Below are 25301 nucleotides of genomic sequence, written 5' to 3'. Positions count from 1 at the left end.
CTCCTCCAGTGGTGAAAGGGGAGTTTGGGAGAGACATTCTACTTGAGAAGGCTGTTGGATCACCAGAGGTAAAAGTCCAGAAGGTGGAGGCTTGGGGGATCCTGTATCAGGAAGAGTGGGGTGACAGCATAGAGCAGCACAGGGGCAGTGGGGGAAGGGGAGCAATGTGGAGAGGAACAGGGCAAAAGGGGACAGGGAGGAAGAACTCTGGGCCTGAGGAGCCGAGGAGTTGGCGGTGGTCTGGGACACAGACCCAATCCCAGAGACCATGGAGCGGGAAAAGGTGGGCAGGCTGGGATATGGAACAAAAGGGGAGCATCCAGATCCCAGCAAAGATGAGCTTGTCTTTTGCAGACTTGGGAGTTGGTGGGAAGACCTGTGCAGCGAGAGGGCACCTGTGCTCTCTTGGAGAACAGGCTGCATACAGGCTCCTCAGAGGAGGGAGAGGTGGTGTCCTTCCTCAGTCACGTGGAGATGGTCAGAGTGGAAGGGGGGCTGAAGGAGGGACTTGGAATAACGGCCACTGAAAAGCCCAAGGCTGTGGACATCACCAGACTGGCTGGGCCAGAAGCCTGTCCAGAGTAGGCTGGTGGAGGAAAGGAGAACAGGGAACTTCAGAGTTAGGGCCCCTCCGTCGGCCAGAAGCCTGTCCAGAGTAGACTGGTGGGCCAGAAGCCTGTCCAGAGTAGGCTGGTGGAGGAAAGGAGAACAGGGAACTTCAGGTTAGGGCCCCTCCGTTAGCCATGCTGGTGCAGGAGGGAGGTCAGCGGCAGGCAACAGCTGGGTGGACTGGAAGGGGAAGTTGATGGGGCGCCTGGGTGGCTCAGTGGGTTAAAGCCTCTGCCTTTGGCTCGGAAGGGGAAGTTGAACCCCTGAGATCACAAATGCAAACACTTCTTGGGGACAAGTAAACAGGCTAGCCACTTGTGGGCAGCTCTGCCTGGGCACGGCCCTGACACAGCCCATGCTCTCCCAGCCTGGGGGGCCCCTTTCAAGAGGCTCTCCCAGCCTGGGGGGCCCCTTTCAAGAGGCCCCCCCTTAGACTGCCACCAAGAGGGGCCAAAAGTGGTCCATGTGGCTGCCCAGCTCCTAGTTTTAGAAGCACACCCCCCAGGGCTTTGGGCACTCACCCCAGCAGGACTGAGTTCATGGACAGGCACCTCAAACTCCTCACCTTCTTTCCCTTCCTTCAGAACGGCTTGCAACCCCAAATTGCCTCCACTGTGAAGGGCACCAGCTGGATGATGCCCCCCACTCCATGCCAACACCAGGACCTCACAAGTGTCTCAAATCTCTACCTACCCCATTGGCATATCACCCAGAGCAACCCTTCTAATCACATCTGGCTGCCCCCAACGGCTCTCAGGCCTGTCCCCAGCCTCATCTCACTCAATATCCACAGTGGGACCGACATGGGCCCTGCATTCACCCCTGAACTTCCCATCACCTGGGAGGTGGCTATGATGGGACACAGGTGGAGGACCACTGTGGAGGTCGCCCACAGACGACCAACAACCACACATATGCCCCATGGGGGTGTGGAGCCTGGGCCGACTGGTTTCAGCCACGATGGCTTCCCCAGGGGGCCTTGAGAGGGTGAGGATTCGCAGGCAGAATGGAATGAGCGCCCAGCTGAGTGAAGGCATGAGGCGGGGCCTCTCTAAGAGCCTGCAGGCTGGAGAGCCCAGGTTGCCCAGGTCCCAGACAGGTGTTGGGAGGGGAAGCCATGAAGGCCTCCAGGCTGGCTGGACAGTGGCGGGACTCCTTTCAGGGCTCATGTCTAGCCCACCCCATGCTCCACAGGACCTCACAGACCCTTCTTCCCCACCTTCCAGAGCAGAACTCTTACAAAGCTGTGGCCGCACCCTGAAGGCTGCGGGTGGAGGGGATGACACCAGCAAGCCTGGGACACACTGCAGGGGAGTGGCCGTCTCTGGTGCTTCTCCTTCCCAGGGACTCTGGGGTCTGCAAGAACTGCTGCCCTGGCCTCAAGGTACTGTGAGCCCCCGAGCAGGGGAGAGGACACTGAAGAATGTGGCTACTCTGTCCTGCTGGAAGTGATCCACTAGGCTCAGCACTGGGATTGCCACCCAAGCTAGAAATGCACGATGTCACATAGGGGTTAGGGAGTGGGCGCCTATTCTTGAGGGGTACCCGATCCCTGAGAGACAGGAAGATCATACACATGGCCCTGAGGGGCAGGCAGCAACTCCCACTGTCTTTAGGGCATCTGGGCCCTACCTCTTCCTCCCATCAAGCAGCACACACTGTCCCTCTGCTCTCCTCCATCCACGACAGAATGCCAGCTTCCACAGGCTCTGGGGCACAGAAAGAAGACGCCGGTGTCCTTGCGCTCTGCCCAGGAGACTGGAGAAGTGACGGTTCCTCTGCAGGTTGCCCCCTGCCGTTGGGAGTTCGCAAGAGCAGAGGCTGTGGCAGGAGGAGGGGAGGGGGTTCAGGTGGAAGGTCAGCTGCGCAGAAGCAAGGGAGGTGCTGGAGGCCCAGCCCACTCGAGGGTGGCCCCAGAGGTTGCCATCTGCTGTGCCACCACGACCCTTGAGACCACATACTAAGAACTCAGCTAGCGAACCTATAGGAAATGCAGCTCCCCTTCCCACCCCTGCCACACTCAGATCCAGCAAGCAGGGAAGAGCCTATGGTGAGCGGGTCTCCCTCCCCAGGCTTGGGGCTGGGCTTTACTCAGGGCCATGAGATTGCTCACCAAGCTGGACTGAGGTTCAGAGAAGAGCACCTCACCAGAGGTGGTGTTCCAGCAGGCTGGGTGACCACGTCTCAGCAGACCAGGGCGGGTTTCCAGGTTTCCCAGTAACAGCCTGGCTAGCTGGGGGGGGGGGGGGAGTGAGGGGGGTACTGTGCTTTCCCGTCAGATGGGGGCTCCTGTCCTGCCACTGCCACTCAGCAGCTCTGGGCCCGGAAGGCCACAGGCACCCGCAGACGACAGCCTTGCACCGGCTGTGAACGGATGGTGAGGCTGCGGCCACAGGAACACAATTCACACTTTTTGTAAGATGATTTATTTCATTTATCAACAACATGGGGTCAGAAAAGCCCAGCTGTAGGAGATCTTTTTATTACTAGAAGCAGTCTTGGGCAACTCTATGTATCTCCATTCCCTTTCCAGGCCTTGGGAGCTTGCAGTAGCTCAAGCCTCTGAATGCTAGGCAAGCGGCCGGCTCACTCCATCCCCTCCCTGCCCACGGAAGGCGGTATGGTGTGCCTCGGCCGCCTCACCCACAGGGCCAGTCCCCAGGTCCCTTTGGAGAAGGGTGCCCTCTCAGCCCAGCAGGGAGTAGAACCAGGCATTGGGGAGTCCAAGACAGCTGGTGACGCCATGCCCCGTCCAAGCTGAGGAGGAGCAGGCTCGGTAAACTCTCCAGAGAACCAGAGCCCTCCACAAGCATTCCCACAGTAGGGCGATCACAGCCACGGATCTGCAGAGCTCCGCAAATAACTGCTGTAGACCGGCGGGAAGGATGGGTGGCAGGAGCCAGCAAGCACATGGAGCCAGCAGGAGGGGCTGCTGGGGGGGCCCTGCTGCTCTCGGAACTCCTGCCACCTTCCCTTCAGACACCAGGTGCGGGAGCCCTAGTCCTCACTTGAGTTGTCAAACTCCTCCCAGTCAGACACGCTCATCACCTCGGAGGCAAAGTCCGGGTCGGCCTGGCTGCGGTCGGGGGTCCCACGAGGTGGCTCGAGGAGCAGGGAGCGAGGCAGGGTGAGTACACAGGCTGCCAGGCCCGAGATGGAGTTGTCGAGCTGCGGCCCCTCCTCCCAGCAGTCCTTCTCCAGGTCGTAGATGTGCACGTAGCCCATGCGGCTGCCCCGGTTGTGCGAGCGGCCACCCAACACATAGATCCTGGTGTCCAGCACAGCAATGCCAGGCTCGCCGTGCCCGGCTGGGAGCGGGCAGACAGATGACCACTGCCCAGACGTGCAGCTGTAGCAGGCCACCTGCAGAGCCAAGGTCAGAGTAAAGCAGGGCACCTGCTGGGACGGGTCTGCCAGGCTGCCCTGGACCAGCCGGGCAGGGCAGCACTCTCAGCCAGGCCCTGGATTCAGACCAAGGCTAAGGGACACAGCGAGGCTGTGTGCAGACTTGGCTCCTCTGGGGCCAGCATCAGAATGTCCTGTCTCCCAGCCAGGCTGACCTCTGTCTTGCCTCCAGGCCCTCAGCCAGCCGGCAGTCCCAGATGTGCCACACCTCCCTGCGGGCACGCTGTTCTTCTCTAAGGTCTGGGGTTCTCTCCCCTCCACGACACTGAAATTGACCAAAGGCACAGACCCCAGCTAACTCCCTCACAACACCCAACTCTAGGGGGAAGTGCAGATAAAATATGGAAGGAGTTAACTCGCTAACTAGTGATGACCACCAACATTCTTACATCTCCAAACGTCCCCTGAACAGTAAACAAATACATGGGAAAATGTTCCACCTACTTGTAATCCAAGAAATGTGAAAGATGGGTTAAATTTGTCCCTGACAACTAGCAGTCACTGGGGGAAGAAAAACCACAAGACCCATTGCTGATAACTACGTAAGAAAGCCACCTGTCTGTGCGTTTCTCTGATAATCTGGGAAAGCTGTTTGACAGTAGCTTTAAGAGCCACAAAAAATCTTATTTTTTTGGCTTAATAAGCACCTTTGGTTCTCCATCTGTGGTCAGCAGAAAAATGACCCCCCAGAGAAGTCCATCCCCTAGATCTCTAAACCCTGTGTTACTTTACATGGCAGAAGGGACTCTGTAGACATGCTTTGGGGTATGGACCTCAAGGTGGGAAGGTGATTCTGGACTTGCCGGGTGGGCCCGTCTAATTGCACAAGTCCCTGAAAGCAGAGGGGGAAAGTCTACCAGGAGGGAAGAGAAGTCAGAAGGACAACTTGCCGTTGCTGGCTGAGGACGAAGCGGCCCCATGCCAGGAATGCAGAGGCCTCGAGAAGCCAAGAAGGGCCTTTACCCAACAGCCAGCAAAGAAACAGGGACCTTAGCGCCACATAGGCAGGGAACTGAATTCTGATAACCTGAGTGAACAAGGAGTCAGATTCTCCCGTAGGGCCCCAAAAAAGACAGATGCCCTGAGGACACCTGGATTTTAGCCAAGCGAGACCACATCAGACTTAGGACCTACAAACTGTTATAAGAATACACTTATATTGTTCAAGTTATTAAGTTGGTGGTGATTTGTCATGGAAGCAATAGGAAAGCGACCCACGAGAGCCCAAGGGTTCTCACCACTAGGGGCCTGTTAAAACAGATGGCTGAGTCCCGGCCCTACAGGTTCCAATTCAGTGGGTCTGGGGTGGGACCCAAGAACCTGCATTTCTAACAGGTTCCCAGGGATGTAGGTGCTGCTGGTCTGGGACCACACTTTGAGAAGCAGAGCTCTCACCTAAGAAAACAATCCAAAATGCCTGAAATGCACTACAGAGCATAACTTTTGTTACTTGGACCAAACCAAATGACACATCAAAGTGACAGAATTTGGGGCGCCTGGGTGGCTCAGTGGGTTAAGCCTCTGCCTTCGGCTCGGGTCATGATCTCAGGGTCCTGGGATCGAGCCCTACATCGGGCTCTCTGCTCAGCGGGGAGCCTGCTTCCTCCTCTCTCTCTCTCCTGCCTCTTCCTACTTGTGATCTCTCTGTCAAATAAATAAATGGGATCTTTGGGGAAAAAAAAAAAGTGACAGAATTCTGCATGGCCACTGAAGTGGGCAGTGGCTATGGAAACTGAATATTAAACTGGAACTATTCAAAGGATCTGCAATGCAGTCATACTAACTTTATAGTTAATGTTTTTAATAATGAAAACAAATGAAAGTACCCTGTCTGATACTATACTGGTGGATACATGTCATTGGTCCAAACCCAGAGAATGTACATCACCCAAGAGTGAACCCTTAAACTATGGGCTTGGGGTAGAACGTGTCACGGTGGGTTCATGGGTTGGAACGAATGCCCCGCTGGTGGGGGGATGATGATCGTGGGGGAGACCACCTGTGCAGGGATGGGGGCACATGGCAAGTCTCTGCACCTTCTGTTCAACTTTGCTGGGAACCTAGAGCTGCTATAAAAAATAAAGCCTATTTAATAAGGCGGCATACACATTGCAATTCACCCTGCATCTGAAACAACTGGAAGGGATGGGAAGAGCACGTGCGTGGGCGGCCCAGCTCTGCTCACCTGGTGCACGTCCCTCCGGTAGCCGGCATCATTGTTGCTGCCCCCAATCACGTACAACTTGTCCAGGAGCGTGGCCATGCCGTGCCAGGCCCGCCGCACGGGCCCATCAGCCAGGCTGTGCCAGGTGTTGCTGTCGGGGTCATAGCAGTGCGTCTCCTTCAGGTAGTCGTCCCCCCTGCGGCCGCACGTGACGTACATCTTCCCCTCCAGCGTGGCGCCCGCATGGGCATACACCTGCCACCAAGAGAACCAGGAGTGTGTGGGAAGGGGGCAAGAGGGCCGTGACAGAAGGCAGCCAGGGGCCCTCACTCAAACCCCATCCCTTGTGGTGTCCCCAACTTCCACCTCACATCCTGCTGAGAACCCTCCCTGATTTGGTCTGAGTCACCCACCCTGACTTTACCCCAATAGGGGACAAGTCTAGGGACCCAGAGGTGACTCTGAGCTTCTACAAGGGGAAGAACAGAATCTTTGTCTTTCCCTCACCCCTCAAGGAGACATCTGCATGGGGCGGGGGTGCGGTGCTCAAAGCAATCAAAGCCCAGCTGTTAGAGCCAGTCACCAGAGGAGACCGCACTTCTGAGAATACCTGACCTGCCCTCAGTGGCCTCCACCCCTCCCCCACTCCCAATGACCAGCCAGTTCTCCAGGCCTGCTGACCCCACTTTCAAAATCATTCACAAATAATATCTAACCATATGGTGAGGAAGAAAATGAGATGCAAAATGGAACACAAAGAACAATGCCATTTTAGTGATGGTTATGTGTGAAAGAAGAAAATCCACCACCCTGCTTTTGATTTTGGTCCTCAGACCTGCGCGTGCATCCTGGGAGGGGATCCCCTCCCTGCCCAGCCACCTTGACCCTTCACACCGGTCCCTATGGCATCCAGGACCTCCTCTCTCATACCCACTTGCTCAACCCACCCCGAGTAAGGCCTTCATGCTGGGCCCGTTGCCTCCAAGACAGAGCATTGTGTGTTTTGGGGGCAGAGGAGCCCCATGGGGCATGGAGGCTCCAAGGTTCGTGTTTCAGAGGCAGCCACTAACCCTGAGGCTGTGTGGTGATACAGAAGAGGGCTGGAGAGGTGGACAGGGGACAGAGCAGTGGGCAGGACATAAACCAAGGCCTGGGTCTTATCAATGGTGGGGACATGGGGAAGTTTTGGTAGTTTGGGTTCTTTTTTTTTTTTTTTTTTCATTAAGATTTTATTTATTTACTTGACACAGAGAGAGAGAGAGAGAGAGAGAGTGCACAAGCAGAGGAAAATCAGGTTCCCCACTGAGCAGGGAGCCTGAAACGGGACTTAATCCCAGGACCCCGGGATCATGACCTGAGTCAAAAGCAGACGCTTAACCAACTGAACCACCCAGACATCCCTTGGGTTTGTTTGTTTTTAATCAAATTTTTCATTTTGAAGTAAGTGTAGATTCACATAGTTGTAAGAAAATACAGAAGCCATGTACTTTTTACCCAGGCTCCCCAGTAACAGGCAGTACACATCCAGCACAGTAGCACAGCCAGGATGCTGACGCTGACCCAGTCAGGACACAGGACACTTCCATCTCCACTAGGATCCCTCCTGTTGCCTGTTTGTAATCACACCCACATCCCCCTGACCCAGCCCCCTCTTTAATCCCTGTCCATCACCAATCTGTTTCTCCATTTCTATAATTCCGTCATTTCAAGAGTGTTATATGAATGGAATCACACAGCACATAACCTTTTGAAACGGGCTTTCTGTGCTACCTCAGGTTCATCTAGACTTGCTCATATGTGTCCATAGTTCGTTTTTATTGCTGAGTAGAATTCCACACTGCATATCTGCTACAGTTTGCTTAGCCGTTCACCTGCTGAAGGACATTGGATTTGTTTCCACTTTCTGGTTGTTTGTGTACAGAGTTTTCATTTTTCTGGGATAAACGCCCAGGATGGCAACTGCTGGGTTGCATGGTAGTTGGAAGTTAAATTTTTTTTTTAAAAGATTTTATTTATTTATTTGACATAGATCACAAGCAGGCAGAGAGGCAGGCAGAGTGAGAGGGGGAAGCAGGCTCCCTGCTGAGCAGAGAGCCCTATGCAGTGTTCAATCCCAGGACCCTGGGATCATGACCTAAGCCAAAGGCAGAAGCTTTAACCCACTGAGCCATCCACGCAGCCCGGAAGTTAACTATTTAAAGACATTGTGAAATTCTTTCCCAGTATAGCCATGCCATTTTATAGTCCCATCAGCTCTGCGGTCCCGCCAGCACTGGCTATGCCACTAGTTTTTATTTTAGCCATTCTAACAGGTGGGCTTCTCACCGTGGGTCGCATTTGGGCTTCTCTAATGGCTAATGACATCGAACGTATTCTCGTGCTTATTTGCCATCTGATATCCCCCCTCCAGAGTTCTGATGACAAGTCCCATTTATTGATTTTTCTTTCTTTTTTTTTTTTTTTTAAGATTTATTTATTTATTTATTTGACAGACAGAGATCACAAGTAGGCAGAGAGGCAGGCAGAGAGAGAGAGGGGAGGAAGCAGGCTCCCTGCCGTGCAGAGAGCCCGATGCGGGGCTCGATCCCAGAACCCTGGGATCATGACCTGAGCCGAAGGCAGAGGCTTAACCCACTGAGCCACCCAGGCACCCCTATCGATTTTTCTTTTTATGACTCATGCTTTGGGGGTCAAATCTAAGTACTTGTTGCCCAGTCCTAGATCCCAAAGACTTTCTTCTTTTTTCCCCCTAAGTACTATATAGATTTACGTTTTACACCTAAGCCCATAAACCACTCTGAGTTAATTTTTTATAAAGTATGAGACTTGGTCAATGTTCCTCTTCTTTGCTTAGAGATTCCAACTGCTCTCATATAATTTGTTGAAAAGTTATCTTTTCTCCATTCATTTGCTTTTGCACTTTTGTCAAAAATCAGGTGGGCCTATCTGTGGGTTCTCCTTGCTGCTGCACTGATCCACGCCTAGCCCTCTGCCAACATCACAGTCGTGACTACTGCAGCCATGTAGTTAAGTCTTGAAATCAGGTAGACTGATTCTTCCCACTTTATTCCTTTATATTTTTTATTTTTAAAAATTTTTTTAAATTTAAAATTTTTTAAAATTTTATTTAGGGGCTCCTGAGTGGCTCAGTCGTTAAGTGTCTGCCTTAGGTCATGGAGCCTTAGGCTCAGGTCATGATCCCATGATCCCGGAGTCCTGGGATCAAGCCCTGCGTCAGGCTCTCTGCTCTTCGGGAAGCCTGCTTCTCCCTCTCCCCCTCCCCCTGCTTGTGTTCCCTCTCTCGCTGTCTCTCTGTCAAATAAAGATTTGAGAGAGTGAGAGAGAGAGAGAGAGCACAAGCCAGTGTGAGTCCACGTGAGAGACCACAGTGAGGATTTCAGTTTTTATACGTTCACTTAAGTTTGCTTCCCATTGGTGCTACTGCCTATGAACCTCTTCACTTGTATGTCTGAGATACATGAGGCAAAAAGGAAATCCAGGGAACACATAACTGTATGGACTGCCTTCTCTCAACCATTCTGAGGCTTAAGGGTTTTGTTTTGTTTTTTTTTTTTTTTATGTTTATGTGCAGAGTTTTGAGTTGTACTTAGCAAGAATTAGGAGTAATACATCTACTCTATCTTCCCAGAAGTGTGAGTTCTCTGGGGAGGTTTTTAAGTGAGAAGAGTTCCCTGCAGAGGTCCCACTTTTCTCCCCTGGACCACAGGAAGGCAGCACTCCACCTGGTGCTGGGACAGGGAGTTCATGGTCTGTTGGGGGCACGTCAGCAATGCCACACTGGTGGGACTCGGCATTACGTGGGTCCCTAAGAAATAGGTAAGAGAATGTGACAAATGGATAAGACTGTGTAACACTTTTCCCTCAGTCATTTGCTATGTCTGACTATGGGTTCTAGGACAGCAACATGGGCTACACACCTCCCTTCTCCAGGACCCGTGGGCCCCCTCTGCTCACAGGAGAAAACCTCCCTGCTCTCTGGCAGTTTTCCCTCCCTGGATGCCCCCCACAACCCTCTTCTCGTCCCTGTTCCTCTGAGCTGATCACAACTGCTCCCATGGCCAGCATACCATCATTGCTATCTCCTGGCTGACCACTCCCCTGAGCTTGACTTTTAACGTCAAACTGACATTTCCCACTGGAATATTTATCATGATCTATAGGGAACCCTTCCTTTTCTTTTTCATTCCCAAACCTATCTGTCCTCTTGGTCGGCAGATTAGCCATCCACCCACATGCTCAAACCCGGAGCCTGGGCATCTTCCATGATCTCTCCCCTTTCATTCTCTACCATCTGATCCATCAGCAAGTCTGGTCAGTTTACCTCCAAACTATGCCTTGAACCTACCCAGCTCTCTCCTTCCCCACAGCCTCTACCCTAAGACAAGCCACTGTCGCCCCCACCTGGACCACCCAGTGGCTCAGGAGCTGCTCTTCTCCATCCTTGTCTCTTCACAGTGCCTCCTCATGCCATCCCTCTTTCTCAGATTGGGAACGCCCCCTCTTGACCTGGGAACTCCTTCCCTCTCCCAGCAGCTGCTTCCATTAGACCTTGGTCTAATCAACATCTCTTCAGATGCCCCCACCCCAGTCTTTTCAGATTAGTCCTGCCAGACCCCCCTCCCGGGACAATGCTGAACTTAGGCCTCTCGATTTCCTTCACCACACTTAGCACAATTAGCAATTACTAATTACTAATAAACTGATTTGTTTAGTGGTTAAGAGTGGTCTCTCTGGGGCGCCTGGGTGGCTCACTCATTAAGTGTCTGCCTTCGGCTCACGTTGTGATCCCGGAGTCCTGGGATCAAGCCCTGTGTCTGGCTCCCTGCTCAGCGGGGACTCTGCTTCTCCCTCTCCCTCTGCTGCTCCCCCTGCTTGTGTTCCCTCTCTTAACGTGTCTTTTTCTGTCAGATAAATAAATAAAATCTTAAAAAAAAAAAAAAAAGAGTGGTCTCTCTATTAGGCTGTGAACACCATGGTCTGGAGGGGTACTTTTCTCATCTTTTAACACCACTGGATCCCCAGGGATTTGTATATGGTAGGTGCTTAATAAATAGTAGCTGAACAAATAAATGGTAAGAAAGAAGTAACATTGACAGGAGAGAACCTGGTTGAACACAGAGGCTGCCCCTCTGTGGCCATATCGGAGAACTGCACTTTCCAGACAAAGAACCCCTGGAGCCCAACAGCCTCCATTCCTACTCATTCCTTTCCAGAAGAGAATTCAGGGGTCCATCAGGTCTCAAGGACCCCCTGATCTTTTCCATGCAAAATCTCTTCCTTTCTCCAGGATGAGGGGAAGGAGTACCCCACGAGAGGCACTTCTTTCCCCAGGGAAGTGGAGGAGCAAGGAGCAGGCCAGTTTTCCCTGCCTGGGAGGAAACCCCCAGCCTCGGAGCCCTTGTGGGCCATGGAGAAGAGCTGGACCCATCAGGGAGACCTCAGCCCCCTGAGGTCAAAGACTACAGCCTTGGGGGGATTGGAGAAGGGACAGAGATAAGAGGAGGTGTGGAAAGAGGTTCAGAAAGGTAGGAGATCGGGGCGCCTGGGTGGCTCAGTGGGTTAAAGCCTCTGCCTTCGGCTCAGGTCATGATCCTGCATCGGGCTCTCTGCTCAGCAGGGAGCCTACTTCCCCCCACCCCCCGCCCCTCCTGCCTCTCTGCCTACCTGTGATCTCCGTCTGTCAAATAAATAAATAAATTCTTTAAAAAGGGGGGGGGCAGGAGATCTTGTGGCAGAGCCTGGGCAACTGCCCCACATGTGTCCCCATGCCATCCTCTGCCTCTAGAGGGCCCAGGGATACCCCTGGATACACATGATCTTTAAAAACAAGCAAACAAATGTGAAATACAACTTCTAAAGTGGTGTTTTGGCCTTTTCAAAGGCCCCACCCTCCAGAAGCCTTTGAAGTTGGAGACTCCCGTGCCCTCTCTAACAACATCTTTGAACACACTTCAGACCAGCTCGACTATGCTGAGGGATAGACAAGGGGAAGGTTTTTGTCGACATTTGAACTGCAGGATTAAAGTAGTTTCCTCGAGGGGTCGGGGGGCGCCTGGGTGGCTCAGTCAGTAGAACTTCCAGCTCTTGGTCTCAGCTCAGGTCCTGATCTCGCAGTCATAGGATCCAGCCCCATGTCGGGCTCCACAATCAAGGAGTCTGCTTCAGATTCTTTCTCAAATAAAATCTTTTTTTTTTTTTAAGATTTTATTTATTTATTTGACAGAGATCACAAGTAGACAGAGAGGCAGTCAGAGTGAGTGAGAGGAGGAAGCAGGCTCCCCTCTGAGCAGAGAGCAGAGAGATGTGGGGTTCGATTCCAGGACCCCAACATCATGACCTAAGCCGAAGGCAGAGGCTTATTAACCCACTGAGCCACCCAAGAGCCCTCAAATAAAATCTTTAAGAAAAGAAAAAATAAAGCAGCTTCCTGGGATCAAGGTGGCGAGACCAAGATGGGGATGAAATTCCGGGAACGGGATCTGGTGTGCACTTGGTGAGGTTCTCCCCAGGAGGCTGTATGAACTCCAGGGGTCCCCTGACCCAATCACAATGCAGAGTCTTTGGAGGTACCCACTAGTTCTGGTTCCCCAGCTTGGCCATCCACTCTCTCTGCACACCCTAGAAGGAAAGAGGGCAGGAAAAGGCCCCTCTGGGAGGGATTTCCTTACCTCCCTCTTGAGCGGAGCCACGTAAGCCCAGGAGTTGGTGGCGGGATCATAACGCTCCACGGCACTCAGATCATTATGGTAGTCGCGGCCCGCCACCGCATAGATGTACCTGCCCACCACACACACACACAGGTCGGCGTGTTCCTGCTGCAGCGACTGGATCTGGAACCAGCGGTTGTGCCTTGGGTCATACCTTTTGAGGGAACACGAGGGCAGTGCATCACTGATAGGCCAGAAAGTTTGCCCAGCAGGCCCACACCTTCTGTTCCACCACTGTACCCTGAACCCGCCACCCCCCAGCTGCCCCAACACACCAGCACATGCCCATCTACAACCACACCAGCAGGCCACTACATGCCTGAACATGGGTGTGTCTCTAGCACAGAGCCTGGAAGGCATGGCCAGGAGCTGGTCTTCTTTCTTCATCATCCTTTGCAAAAAGTCATATCCCCAAGCAGCAGCTTCATTCCGAGCTCCTTTGTGCAACTACCCCCTCCCACAGCCCTGAGAGTCCTCTGCCCTTCAGCGGCCTTTGAAGGCCTTCATTTGCATACTCAGACCAGGCAATCGCAGCCTTCCTGGGAGATCCACATCACCCCTCACTTTGTCCTCGGGCATGCTGGACCCACACGGCAAAGGCCTCCTAGCCCTCTCCAGCTGGCTGCTCACCAGTCCGAACGGAAGCCCGTGCTCCCTCTGCTCACCCGATCCCACGCTCACCAGCAAGCCCCCACTTATACCAAAATCCTCACCTAGCCTAGCAGCTGAGGCCCTTCACAGGCCAATCTACACGCCTGCCTTGCCGGCACTCAGCCCTGCCCCACTCCATGCCCCAGGCCTGGCACTTTGCGGGACATGCAGGCAGGTATGCTATTTGGGTGAATACGGAGGATTACAGAGCCTTAAGTGACCAGGACCCTGTGAGCCCAAGCCCCAGAGTCCACTCTCCCCACCAAACTGAGTCTGGCCCTTTTCCCCTGGTCGTCCACTCTGGTACCAGTTCTGAGTGCCTGCTTCTGGAGTCTCCTTCCTCAAGAGCTCGTGCATAATTATAGCTGCTTTCAGATAAGTGGTTTTTGTTTCTCCACGGAAAGACCAACACCAAGGGGATGAGCTGAACTTCAACTGGCTCATTAGAGAAGGAACAGTTTTCTTTGGTCGGTGCCACATACGGTTGGCGGACAGACGGATTTCAACCTTTGCCCCAAAGCACGAGTGAGATGTGCTCTGCGGCTCCTCCTGCCTGCCTGTGCCTTTCAGCCAGCTCCTCCCTGCCAGTGAGGAATGGCAGGAAACAGAACACCTCAACGGCTGGGGCTAACAGGAGAGAAAGCACATGCGCACGGGTCACAGAGACCCAGGTTTGGGAGCTGGTCTGCCCCGGTCCAGCCGGGTGCGTGCAGGCATCAGTTCTCCCCGCTCCAGCATTCACTTAGTTTCTGCGCCTGACGGACGGGAGGATGCCGCCTGCCTATGAAAGCTTCACAAGGACTCAGAAAGGACAATGCACATGAAAAGGGTCCTTGTCACACCGGAAGGGAGTTCGTAAAGGACTGGTTCAAGTCTGTATTCCTAGTCCTCACTGTAGCTCGGGGCAGAGAGCGCACTGTCTGCTCAAAGAATTAAACAAAAATTACCAACAGTGCAATCATTCAGTCATCGCTGGCCACCCAATGTGGATCAGGCAGGGAACCCGAAGGGAAACTCCACACAAGCACGCTTCTTTCAACTGTAGAGGTACAGAGAGGGTGATCTACCCAGAAGTCATGATCCACTGGACAGCAGGGCCTGGGAGGGCAGAGCTCTCTCACAGAGAGACCAGGAAGGGCCCGGGGCGAGCCAGTCCAAGGTCTAACTAGAGACAGGCAGCAAGGCCATTCCAGGGGCTCAGCACTCACGGAGGCCCTGCCAAGTGACTGGGATGGGCGCTTCCCACTGCCTTTCCTGTGCACGACACTCATTCATGTCCATGTCTCCCCCACCCCTATTTCTGGTCAAGTGCAAGTCAGCATCTTCCACCAGAGTGAGATAATACCCACCAGATGCTTCCGCTTGCTTCCTTCTGGTCTCCTGCCCTCACAGCTTCCTTGGATGCATTCATATGGCTTTGTGGTTTCAGACACACACACACACACAGAACACACTACACATACACACACTATACATCAATAATTTAGACGCAACCGCAGTTGTGCTCTACTTCTTATCTCTCCACTGTGTCCTATATTCCACATTTCCCATTTTATTGGATTTTCTACTTTGTTGGAATAAATCCTCAAGTAATGTTTTTTTAACAAAAAGGAGCTATATAAAGATATAAACAGTTTTAGTCACTTTAAGGCAGATTTTGGATCACCCTACTGCAAACTCAGAAGTGCAAGCTAGAGTCAAAAAGAAACGCTCTGAGGTCTTTGTTAAATCGGGCAGACCATTTTTCTTGTTTCCACAACTTAAGCATTCCCATGCCTATTAACAATATCCATTATAATCAAGGAAATTTTAAAAATATATTTTGAAATATGAATAGCCACAGAAATGCCTAAGGGAGAAAACAAGTTGCTATTCTAAGAAGGGTCCAACAGACCATGGGTGAGGTGGACAGTCAGTGCAGATCCCCCCATCTGAAAGTAGGGTATTCCTCGGGAACCTTTCAAAAGCTGAAATGGTATAAAACAAAGCAAATACAATTAATTCACGTGGGAAAAAAATGAGAGTGTTTCCAGACCCAAAAAATAACCGTTCTTAGGGCCCTTCTGATACCTTAGGTCACCGCTTGCTAATGGAGGCACAAAAGAAACGGAGACAAAGCACAAATGCTCACAGAGTTCAAAGCGCTGGCCACTTGATGCTGAGAGGCTGACTGTAGTTTCCAGGGAAGGCGCCTGGAGGGCCCACTCTCGCTCAAGGGTGCATGCTGCCTCTGTACAGGCTTGCTGCAAAACCAATGCTGAACACTATCTTCGCTTTTAATCTTCTTTTTGTAAAAGCGAAAATCCTCTTTGGAATTCTACTGGTTAGCGAAAACAGGCACTAATGTAGGTCTTTCACAAGAGCAAAGTAAAGTAACGCAGACTTTGAAAAGTAGCGGGGAGTACAATACAATTTGCTCCAAGACAGCTGACTTCTTACATGCAGGTCCTGGATACCAATGCTCTGACATAACCTGAGAAGTCTCTAGTACCCCAAGTGCAAACCCTAATTGCAAATTTTGTCTTCTTGTATTCCGAGAGTCTGTAGATCTAAGGCTCATAAACTAAGGAATGGGAGAAAGGAGAGAACCAGACTCTTAGACCATTCCAATTAATATCCATCCAGCAGTTTTAGAAGTCTACGAGGAGACTGATGGAACTCCCACCCTGTAGAGGTGACAGACCCCAGGGTCCTGCCACCACCCAGGCAGACATGGCACCCCAACCCCTTCATGGTGCCTCCCCTGCCAGGCAGGTCTCACCCACCCCACCTGCCACGATGACCCAACCTTGTCACTGGAGTTTGAGGCTGTGGTTATCAAACATTGCTGCTGATACTAACATTTTCCAGAGTTTGGCTTGGGAAATTTACACCGGTCTTGAGTGAAACTGATAGCAAGTCAGTAAAAGGGCAGACCAAGGGCAGGCAGCAGCCCCCGCTGTGGGAAAGCCCCATGGCCTCCCTGTGGGCACACAACCACCCCGCTGTATGATAAGAACTGGTGACCACAACACCCTGGAGAGGTCTGTTTTGCAGGTCTGTGGGTTGCTCTCAGCAGGGAGGTCTGGCCTTGGCCTTCCCAACACAGAAACAGGTCCCTAAAAAAGCAGCTTCGAAGCTTTTCGAGGGAAGGCTGAACCTGGTGCTGCCACACCCACTGTGGAGGGTATTTGGTTAGGGAGAAAATGAACATATTGTTTCCTCCTTTCTGAACTCAGCCTGTCCTGTGTTTAACTGCAGTTGAGCTGCCAAGCTTTGGGTCTCTTCAGTTTAACAGAGGTGATTGCTTCCTGGAGCCCAGAAAGCAGAAGGGGCTGGGGCTCTCTCCTCACAGTCACCTCATGCTCACTTCCAAGAGGCAAGGACAGGCCAGACCCCACCCCCATCCCCAAAGAAGGAAACATGAATGTGAACTTGGTCAGTACCTAACTCACAGCCATGGAAGCAGCTGGCACTCTCTCTCTCTGCAGTACCAGCTTTCTTTCAGCTTGCAAAAGATGGAGACTTCCCACACACATCAAATCCCACGAAATCAAACCAAAGTACAGTGGAGGGGCCCTGGACACCTAATGGTAGCTGAGGCTGTGGGGATCTACCCTGATTCCTCTGTTCTGCCCCCAAAAATGGATAGCTCAATAGACTGACAGAGCCGGAAGCATCCTACAGACCAGGACAGTCCACAAAACCCCCTCTTTTGGGTTCCTGCACTCAATTCCAATGTGTGTTGGGACGGGGAGCACGACATTTTCTCCACACCGATAAGCAATCCTCTGGATGCCAACTAAGTGTCCTACAATTCAACTCAATCCCAACGCTATCTACCTGGAGGTGCATCAGATCCCAGAGTACGATGGCTCACTCCACAGGCTGGTACCGCCCTACCCCACCGTTCCCATTTCAGACACTAGTCACAAGCCCAGCCTGTTATCTACGCTTCTGACCTACCGGCTACCAACGGGAGGCTCCAGTGACCCCCCTCCAGCCCACAATGCCAATCACAAGCACCAGGTTGTACCTCTGGCCAACTGGCCATAAATCAAGAGATTCTCAAAACCCCCTTTCTTGGGTTTCATTAATCTGCCAGAGCAGCTCACAGAACTCAGAGAAACATTACACTTACTAGATTACCCATTTATTATAAAAAGATATAAATCAGAACAGCCAGATAGAAAGAGATACAAAGAGCAAGGTCTGGGGAAAGGGCAGGGAGCTTCCACACCCCCTCCAGGACGGTATGTCACTTTCCCAGCACCTCCAGACTGGGTGGTCGCCAACCCCGAAGCTCTCCCAACCCTCTCTTTTTGGGTTTTTATGAAGGCTTTGCTACATAGGCACACTTGATTAAATCACTGGCCATTGGGAACTGATTCAACGACAGGCCATTCTCCTCTCCCCAATGTCCGAGGGCGTGACTAAAATTCCAACCTTCTAAGGGGCAGGGCTGGTTCTCTTGGGGACCAGCAACCCCTCACACTCAGGGGCTTCCAGAGTCACAAACAAAGTTCAAAGTTCTGGCCACTTGATGCTAAAATGCAGAGTGTAGTTCCTAGGGAAGGCGCTTGGAGGTGGCATTCTCACAATAACTCTCTTAACAGCAAAAGACAGAATCAGTGCTCTCCTCTTAGAAAATTCCAAGGGTTTTGGAAGCTATGAACGATGAACTGTGTATAAAGACCTAACATATAGAAAAAACATACATAGTACATCACACCTCTCGCTCTTGGGAAACTGCCTGCTCAGAAGACCTCAGGGGACCCCGAGCCCACCAACACCACGGACGCCAGGGCAGGCAGGGGTAATGAAATCTCACATGAGGCTCATTGATGCCTGTTGGCTTTTTCGGTCCCCTGGGCTGAGGACTCTATACTACAAAAGAGGGAGGGAGGACAGGAAGCCACTCTCCATCAGGGGCTGTGGTTAAGAGAGGGGAGCACAGCTGACGGGCAAAGGGAACCTGGGATGAGACATGTCAAAGCTGGAGAGGGCAAGACACAAGGAGCAGCTGCCCTGCCCAGTGCTCCTGGCAACTCAGTCCCCTCCTTCCGAGGCCGATCCCTGTCCAGCCGGTCCAAGTGCAGTCATTCACAACCTAGCCTCTCCCCCACAAGACAGCTGGGTGTGTGACCCACAATGAGTGGCTTTGAGAAGAAGACAAGAGTGAAAACAAGCACGCCTGGTGCCTTCTTCCTTGCCTCATCACGGCCGAACTCTCCAAATTAACCTGGACTTTATAAGGCGGTGCACCCCAGCAAGCCACAGATTAATTTATAAGGCTAGTGCCTCAGCCCTCGCAGAAGCCCCCCCAACAAGCAGCCTCTGAGCCCGCAGAGCCCGTAACTCCCGCACGACAGCATCACCCACAGACCAAACCTCAGCCGAGCACCTCGCCTACCTCCAGCACCGGGACTCGGCGCGGAAGCCCTGGACATTGTTGTCCCCTCCGATCAGGTACACAAAGTTGTTGAGCACCGCAATGCCCTGGTTGGACATGCGGGGGGCCAGGGAGGCAGTGAAGTGCTTCCACTCTCCCAGCAGGGGGTTCAGGTACTTGGCCTGGTCGCTGAGGACAGTGGACGGTGTGGAGTGAATGCCCCCGAAACCCACGACGCACTGGAAGTCCGAGCGCAGCTCTGTCTGAGGGCCCTGCAGGCTGGGCTGCAGGCTCTCGTTGCGGTGGTACATGAGTGCGCTGGCCACCGTGTCCCTCAGCGGGCTGGGGTCCAGCTTGTCGTGCAGCCGCTGGAGGACCTCAGCTTCCATCAGGGGAAAGCGCACTGTCTCCAGGAGCTTGGGGGGCTCGTGCAGTGAGATCTGGTCGGCCTGCACCTGCTCCAGGGTGTAATGGTAGAGCAGGGCGCCCTCGTACACCTCGGTCTCGCAGGAGACCTCCAGGCGGTTGCTGCTGAGGAGGGAGTAGACCTTCTCCAGGGGAAGCTGGCGGTACTTGTCAGTCCGAGAGAAGGCCACAAAGTTTTTGAGGATGTAGGTGTCCAGCTGCTCAGTCAGACGGCTCAAGTCAAACAGCTCCGCCAGCCGGTAGACATCAAGGATGTTCTCTTCGTCCACCCAGGACATGAGGAAATCACAGCAGAAATGGATGATCTCTGGGATCTGTGAAGAGAACAAGCCCCGTTCGAGCCTGGGCTGGGAACAGTGTCTGGGTGAGGGAGACAGAGTGTAACAGCCATTGGCTACAGCTGGCCCCCCACCGCTCCCCCCAACCTTTCCTGAAGTGGAGGCGTGGCGCTGCTGTTCTCCCCCAGCTCTAGAGGCGACTGGGGCTCACTGCAGATTGACTGGGTCTAAATCCAGGCTTGGAAGAGATCTGTGGCACGTTCTTAACTGCTCTGAGCCTCGGTTTCCTCCTCTATAAGTGGGGAGGAATAAATTGAAAATGAGACTGTACCCAGGAACTATCTGGCACAGAGCAGACCCTCTCATATCAAAAGTAGTGAATCTCCAGAGAATCAAGAGGCAGCTCAGCGGCCACCACATCAGCCACCCCTGCTCTGGAAGGCGCCTGGGACCCCAGGCTGTCTACAAGTCATCCAGCTCTCTTCTCCCCCGCCCCCCCGCCAACAACTGTGGGCTCAGCCCAGGCTGCAGCCCCAGGGAACCCACCCCCATCCCAGTAGCAGGGCCCTGAACCCCCCAGGAGCTAGGAACTGCCAGCAGACCATTTCAGATGCTCACCCAGCACCCTTCCTGGGAATCCCACTCAGTTCTTGAAAGGCTAGAAGCCATCCTGCCTGGGGAGAGGCCTGCACGACTCTGGTTAGCACAGGGGCCCTGGGTGGCCGAAACCTGTCCTTTTCCAATCATGCAGAACTGGTGGGTTGAAAGGAGGGCAAGACGGAACAGTGCTGAGACAATCAGAGCATGGCCGGGTGAAGGACACAGAGAGGAGGGCTCTAGGGAAGCTGCCCAGGCATTGCTAAGTTGTAGGAAAAGAGGATTTTGAAATTGCTCTAAAAATGGGAACTTCACTCATCATCGACAAATTAACTGGTACACATAAAGTAATTCTGCTGGTATGTGAAGCTTAACCATAAATGTGTAAAATCTTATCTTTATATTTTTTTCTCATTTCAAAAACACTCCGTGCTTTCCAGGTCATTAGCCAAGAGCTGAATGGAAACCTGCGAAGTGCCAGGCATGTGTCTGACCCAGATGGAATGTCCCCGTAGGGCTCTGTTAGGTCTTGGAAGTCTTCACTCGACTACCCATTTTCTCTCTTGCCCGGCACTTCTGCTTTGCCTCTTCTTCCTAAAGTACTACTTCTGATCTGTCGTGGGCTAGGACACTGACGAGGTTCTGGGGAGAAGTGTGAGCAAAGAGCCCTCAGTGGGCAGGAGAAGCAACTTCTGAAGAACCCAGGAGCCGTGTCACCCTCTCTTTCCCATCCTCACTGTCACAACAGGGGTGTCCTCTGCTAGGAAAGCTTACAGAGGAATCACCCCAGGCCTGTCCAGTGCAGGAGCCCCATGAGAGGCCTGGAAGGAGCCCTTTCTGGGAGTTACCCTGTGGTGACAGTCTTGCCGGGATTCAGATCCAGGTCTCTGGGGACACCAGGAACAGTGTGATCCTGAGCTAGGGCCAGGCACAGTACAAGGGGAGCACGTGGTCACTGGCTACATGAACAAACATGACCATGGTGGGCCTATGGACTTGGAACTGTTATACCAAGTAAGACTTGCTTTAAACACACTGCATAGAAGCCCACTATGTTAAAAATAAAACCCCAAAAGCTGAGCTGCTCGAGGTAAAGCAGAGGCTCTACATCTGGTGCTGCCCCCACAATGGCCTCAGAAGTGCTAACGTGCTCAGGAGCACTGGCTCAAGTCCATCTACTCATTGCATATGGCAAACCAGGGTCAAACCAGCCCAGCAAGCAAAGGCCAAGTGTCCCCCACCCCCCATCTGAGAGAGACGGCGCAGGGAACTGTTGGGGCCCCGCCGCAGTGTGAGGGCTCCAGACACCCCTGAACAGCTTGGCTTTCCCGACTTGAGTTTTTGCTGATGGCCCCAAACGTGTTCTGACCTGAAAAAAGGTCAGGATAATGAATTCAGCATAGCATTTCACTTTCACTTTCAACAAATATAAGATGAGACGTCTCTTCAGCCAGATGAGACCATCTGACAACGGCTCCTGAAAGCAAAGGCACGTGCAGGCCCAGCCCTTGCATGACTGCACCAACGCCACCGAGGTCACACAGCCTTCCAAAACGTAAGTCACGCTGTCAAAGCCTCAGAAAACTTTCTGAGTTCTGTAGGAAAACAAGTATTCAAAATTCAATGACAAAAACGAAAAGTAGTTTCAAAGAAACTGGAGAGGCCAAGTGGGGTGGATGAGCAGAAAAGGCCTGGGCAGCTGTGGGGGCGGCTTGGCTTCATCTGACACCGGGACGCGCGGGACATCACACACCTGCCTCAGGGTTGGCCTACATGTTTACATGTGGGATCTTCTCAGGGGCGGGGAGACCCAGGCAGAAGGAAAGGAACCAGCAGAAGGGCAGAGGGCAAAGGAGCCTGGGCCTGGAGGCGTTTGGAGCAGCTATGGTTCGGTGCCCAGGGCTGGCTGAGCCGTGCACCACCTGCGAGCCTCTGCCCTACCTGCAGTCTCCTTTGCTGCCTGGTATCCTCACCTGCTGATCCCCCTCACGCCACTGTCCGGCAGACACCTGGGGATCACCCCCTGGGGTGGGGTCTGCTTTGCTGGAGCGAGGGCAGCCTCACCTGCAGCTGGCAGGCGGCGACCAGCGTCTCCTGGACATTGCTCAGGCTGAGCTCCAGCTCAGAGGTATAAATGAAATGCAGGATTTGGCACATGGCATTGTAGGACACACCGTGGATCAGCACCTCTTCCTGCTCCATCTCCTTCAATCCCCCAGCAAACATCCCTCTGCAAAGTAAAAACATGAAAAAGTGCTGTCATATCCATCTGTATCAATCATAGCAGCGTCTGGGTGGCTCAGTCTGTGTCCATCTCTTGATCTCAGCTCAGGTCTTGATCTCAGGGTCATGAGTTCAAGCCCCACAATGAGCAAATCGGTATCAATTAGGATGCCAGCCCAGCCTGCAGAGAGCAAGGGGGAGCAGGAGGCAGACTGACCCAGCAGTGATGTGCAAAAGAACAGTGGTTTGCGCTGAGCACTGAGTCTTACCATGGAAGGTGCCCACCAGCTCCTGATCAAGTTTGGACAGCCACCCTGGAAATCACTGTCCACATTTCACGTGCTGCAGGGTGTGGCACCTGAGATTCCTGGAGCCAGGGACAACGTCCGGCTTGCTTTCTACTGCATCCACAATACACTTCCTGGATTACAGCTGCAGCCCAGAACACGTCATGAATGAATGGATGAATGAATGAATGGGAAACAAGTCATAAAAGTCAATCCATTCAAAATATACTGAGCACCTAACTAAATGCCAGCACCATTTAGAGTCAAAGGATTAACTGTCAAGTAAAGTGGTTAAGACTCCTACTTACCAGGAGTTTGATGCTAGGGAGGACAGCAAGTAAAGAACAAGGGATTTCTGAGTGTGGAAATGCTGATCTAGGAGTGCCCAGCTGGAAGAGGGGGAGCAGGGAGAGAATGAGGAGGAGCAGGGATAGGCCGAGACAGGGCTGGATGGCACCTCACCAGCCAGTGGATGACATTCCAGGCGGAGGAATTAGGAGCTCAAGTCCTGGAGCAGGGATGAATTCAGTACACAGGCAGCCAGGCCAGCACAAGGAGGAAGTGAGCAGGTGAGTCAGGGCCAGATCCTGCTTCCCCCAAGTCAAGACTGAGTCAGGATTGAAATCCAAGCATAACGAAGCTCTGTCGGCGAATTTTACCTAGGATGGCAGTGTGAGCAGACTTTTCAGGCAAAAGGGTTCCTGCAGGCCTAGGGAGGGCCCAGTGGCAGGAAGAGCATGTTGAAGGACTGAATCTAGAAGAGCACTGTAGGAACCAGGGCCCTTTGGCTGGGTTAGCGGTGCTGACAGGGACTTGGGAGGAAAGGGGTCAGAGTGAGGTCGGAGTCACCATCAGTGAGATGCCTCTGAGGCATCCTGGGGAGCCAGTTAATAAGCTGTTTGGGGCAAAAGAGCCTGGTGGTCAGGGGAGGCAGCAGGGCTGAACATGACAACCACACAGAGAGGACAGAGTAGTTATTTTTACATTTTGTTTATTTTTCAACTAGGTAATGTATATAGCAGTACAAGACTTAAAATACACAGGAGGGTGAAAGTTTTCCTCTTGCCCTCCTCCTCTGCTCTGCTCTGCTCTGCTCTAGGCTATCAGTTGCCCTTCCCAGGGCAGCACCGCACCCAAAGGCAGTCCAAGTACTCTATACTCTACGTTACATTGTGATTTAACAATGCATCTTGGAAATGGCTCCTTAATGGTATACACAGTGCTACCATGGTTGATTTAACCTACAGCGCAATATACCCGGGTTACTTTTTTTCCTTAGAGAGAGAGAGGGAGAATCCTAAGCAGGCTCCACACTCAGCGCAGAGCTCGACGTGCGCCTCAATCTCATGACCCCGAGATCCAGCTGAGATCCAAATGAGCCAGCCAGGCACCCTTTAAGGTGCCATTTCTATATTCTCTCCCTTTTTTTTTTAAGATTTTGTTTATTGGGACACCTGGGTGGCTCAGTTGGTTAAGCAGCTGCCTTCAGCTCAGGTCATAATCCCAGCGTCCTGGGATCGAGTCCCACATCGGGCTCCTTGCTCAGCAGGGAGCCTGCTTCTCCCTCTGCCTCTGCTGCCACTCTGCCTGCCTGTGCTCGCTCGCTCTCTCTCTCTCTCTCTCTCGCTGACAAATAAATAAATAAATAAAATCTCTAAAAAAAAAATCTTTTAAAAAAAGGATTTTATTTATTTGACAGACAGAGATCACAAGTAGGCATAGAGGCAGGCAGAGAGAAAGGGGGAAGCAGACTCCCCACCGAGCAGAGAGCCCAACATGAGGCTCGATCCCAGACCCTGAGATCATGACCTGAGCCTAAGGCACAGCCTTAACTCACTAAGCCAGCCAGGCGCCTCTCTATATTCTTTTTTGAACAGTCCAGATTCTTTGTCCAATTTCTGTTAGTCTCTATCTTGTCAATTTGATGAAATCTGCCCATCTTCGAACAAGTAGAACTTTTTTTTTCTACCTCAAATCTTTTGATTTTATGATGCATTTTGCCATGCACCAAGTTTGACCCCAATGAGATCAAAGTCTTACATCTGAGGTGCACTGGTGGGGAAGTCGGTGCCATGTCTGCCCTGGCCCCCAAGATTGGCCCCCTGGGACTGTCTCCAAAAAAGTTTAGTGATTAAAAAAAAAAAAAAAGGTTAGTGATAACATCACCAAGGCAACCAGTGATGGAAAGGGTTTGAGGATTATAGTGAAACTAATCCTTTAGAGCAGACAGGCCCCAGACTACCTGGGTGGCTCAACTGGTTAAGCACCCAAGTCTTGATCTCAAGAGTTGTGAGTTTGAGCCCAGGTTGGGGTTGGAGCCTACTTAAAATTTAAAACAAACACAGTACAGACAGATTGAAATGGTACCTTTTGCCTCTGCCCTGATTATCAAAACCCTCAAGGAACCCCCCAAGAGACAGAAAGAAGCAGAAACACATAAAGCACAGTGGAACTGTCACTTTTGATGAGGGTATCAACACGTTAGCCAGAGAACTCACTCTCTGGAACCATTAAAGTGATCCTGCTGTGGCTTGCAATGCTGACGGCTGCCACCCTCATGAC

General features: G+C 52.4%; 1 protein-coding gene across 3 annotated transcripts in view; it reads right to left on the bottom strand.

Moving 5' to 3' along the window:
• Nucleotides 1-3020: 3020 nt before the first annotated feature.
• LOC111142736 (kelch like family member 22) overlaps nt 3021-25301 on the bottom strand; it is a 35264-nt gene continuing 12983 nt past the window's right edge. For 2 of the 3 annotated variants that reach the window (XM_022496028.1, XM_022496027.1), the window contains exons 3-7: nt 22294-22459; nt 18950-19668; nt 12868-13060; nt 6200-6433; nt 3031-3972 (exon numbers count right to left, since the gene is read on the bottom strand). In XM_022496028.1, the coding sequence (XP_022351736.1) occupies nt 3607-3972; nt 6200-6433; nt 12868-13060; nt 18950-19668; nt 22294-22459 (1678 nt within the window). In that variant the 3' untranslated portion in view covers nt 3031-3606. Of the gene's footprint in view, nt 3973-6199; nt 6434-12867; nt 13061-18949; nt 19669-22293; nt 22460-25301 lie in introns of all 3 variants that reach the window. The other variant, XM_022496026.1, reaches the window with a different exon arrangement.

The sequence above is a fragment of the Enhydra lutris genome, unplaced genomic scaffold (genome assembly GCF_002288905.1).
Source record: "Enhydra lutris kenyoni isolate GAN:26980312 unplaced genomic scaffold, ASM228890v2 scaffoldscaffold8, whole genome shotgun sequence".
In the NCBI taxonomy this organism is placed as follows: Eukaryota; Metazoa; Chordata; class Mammalia; order Carnivora; family Mustelidae; genus Enhydra; species Enhydra lutris.
Note: the sequence above shows the minus strand (reverse complement) of the source record. Positions and strands in the feature narration are given on the sequence as shown.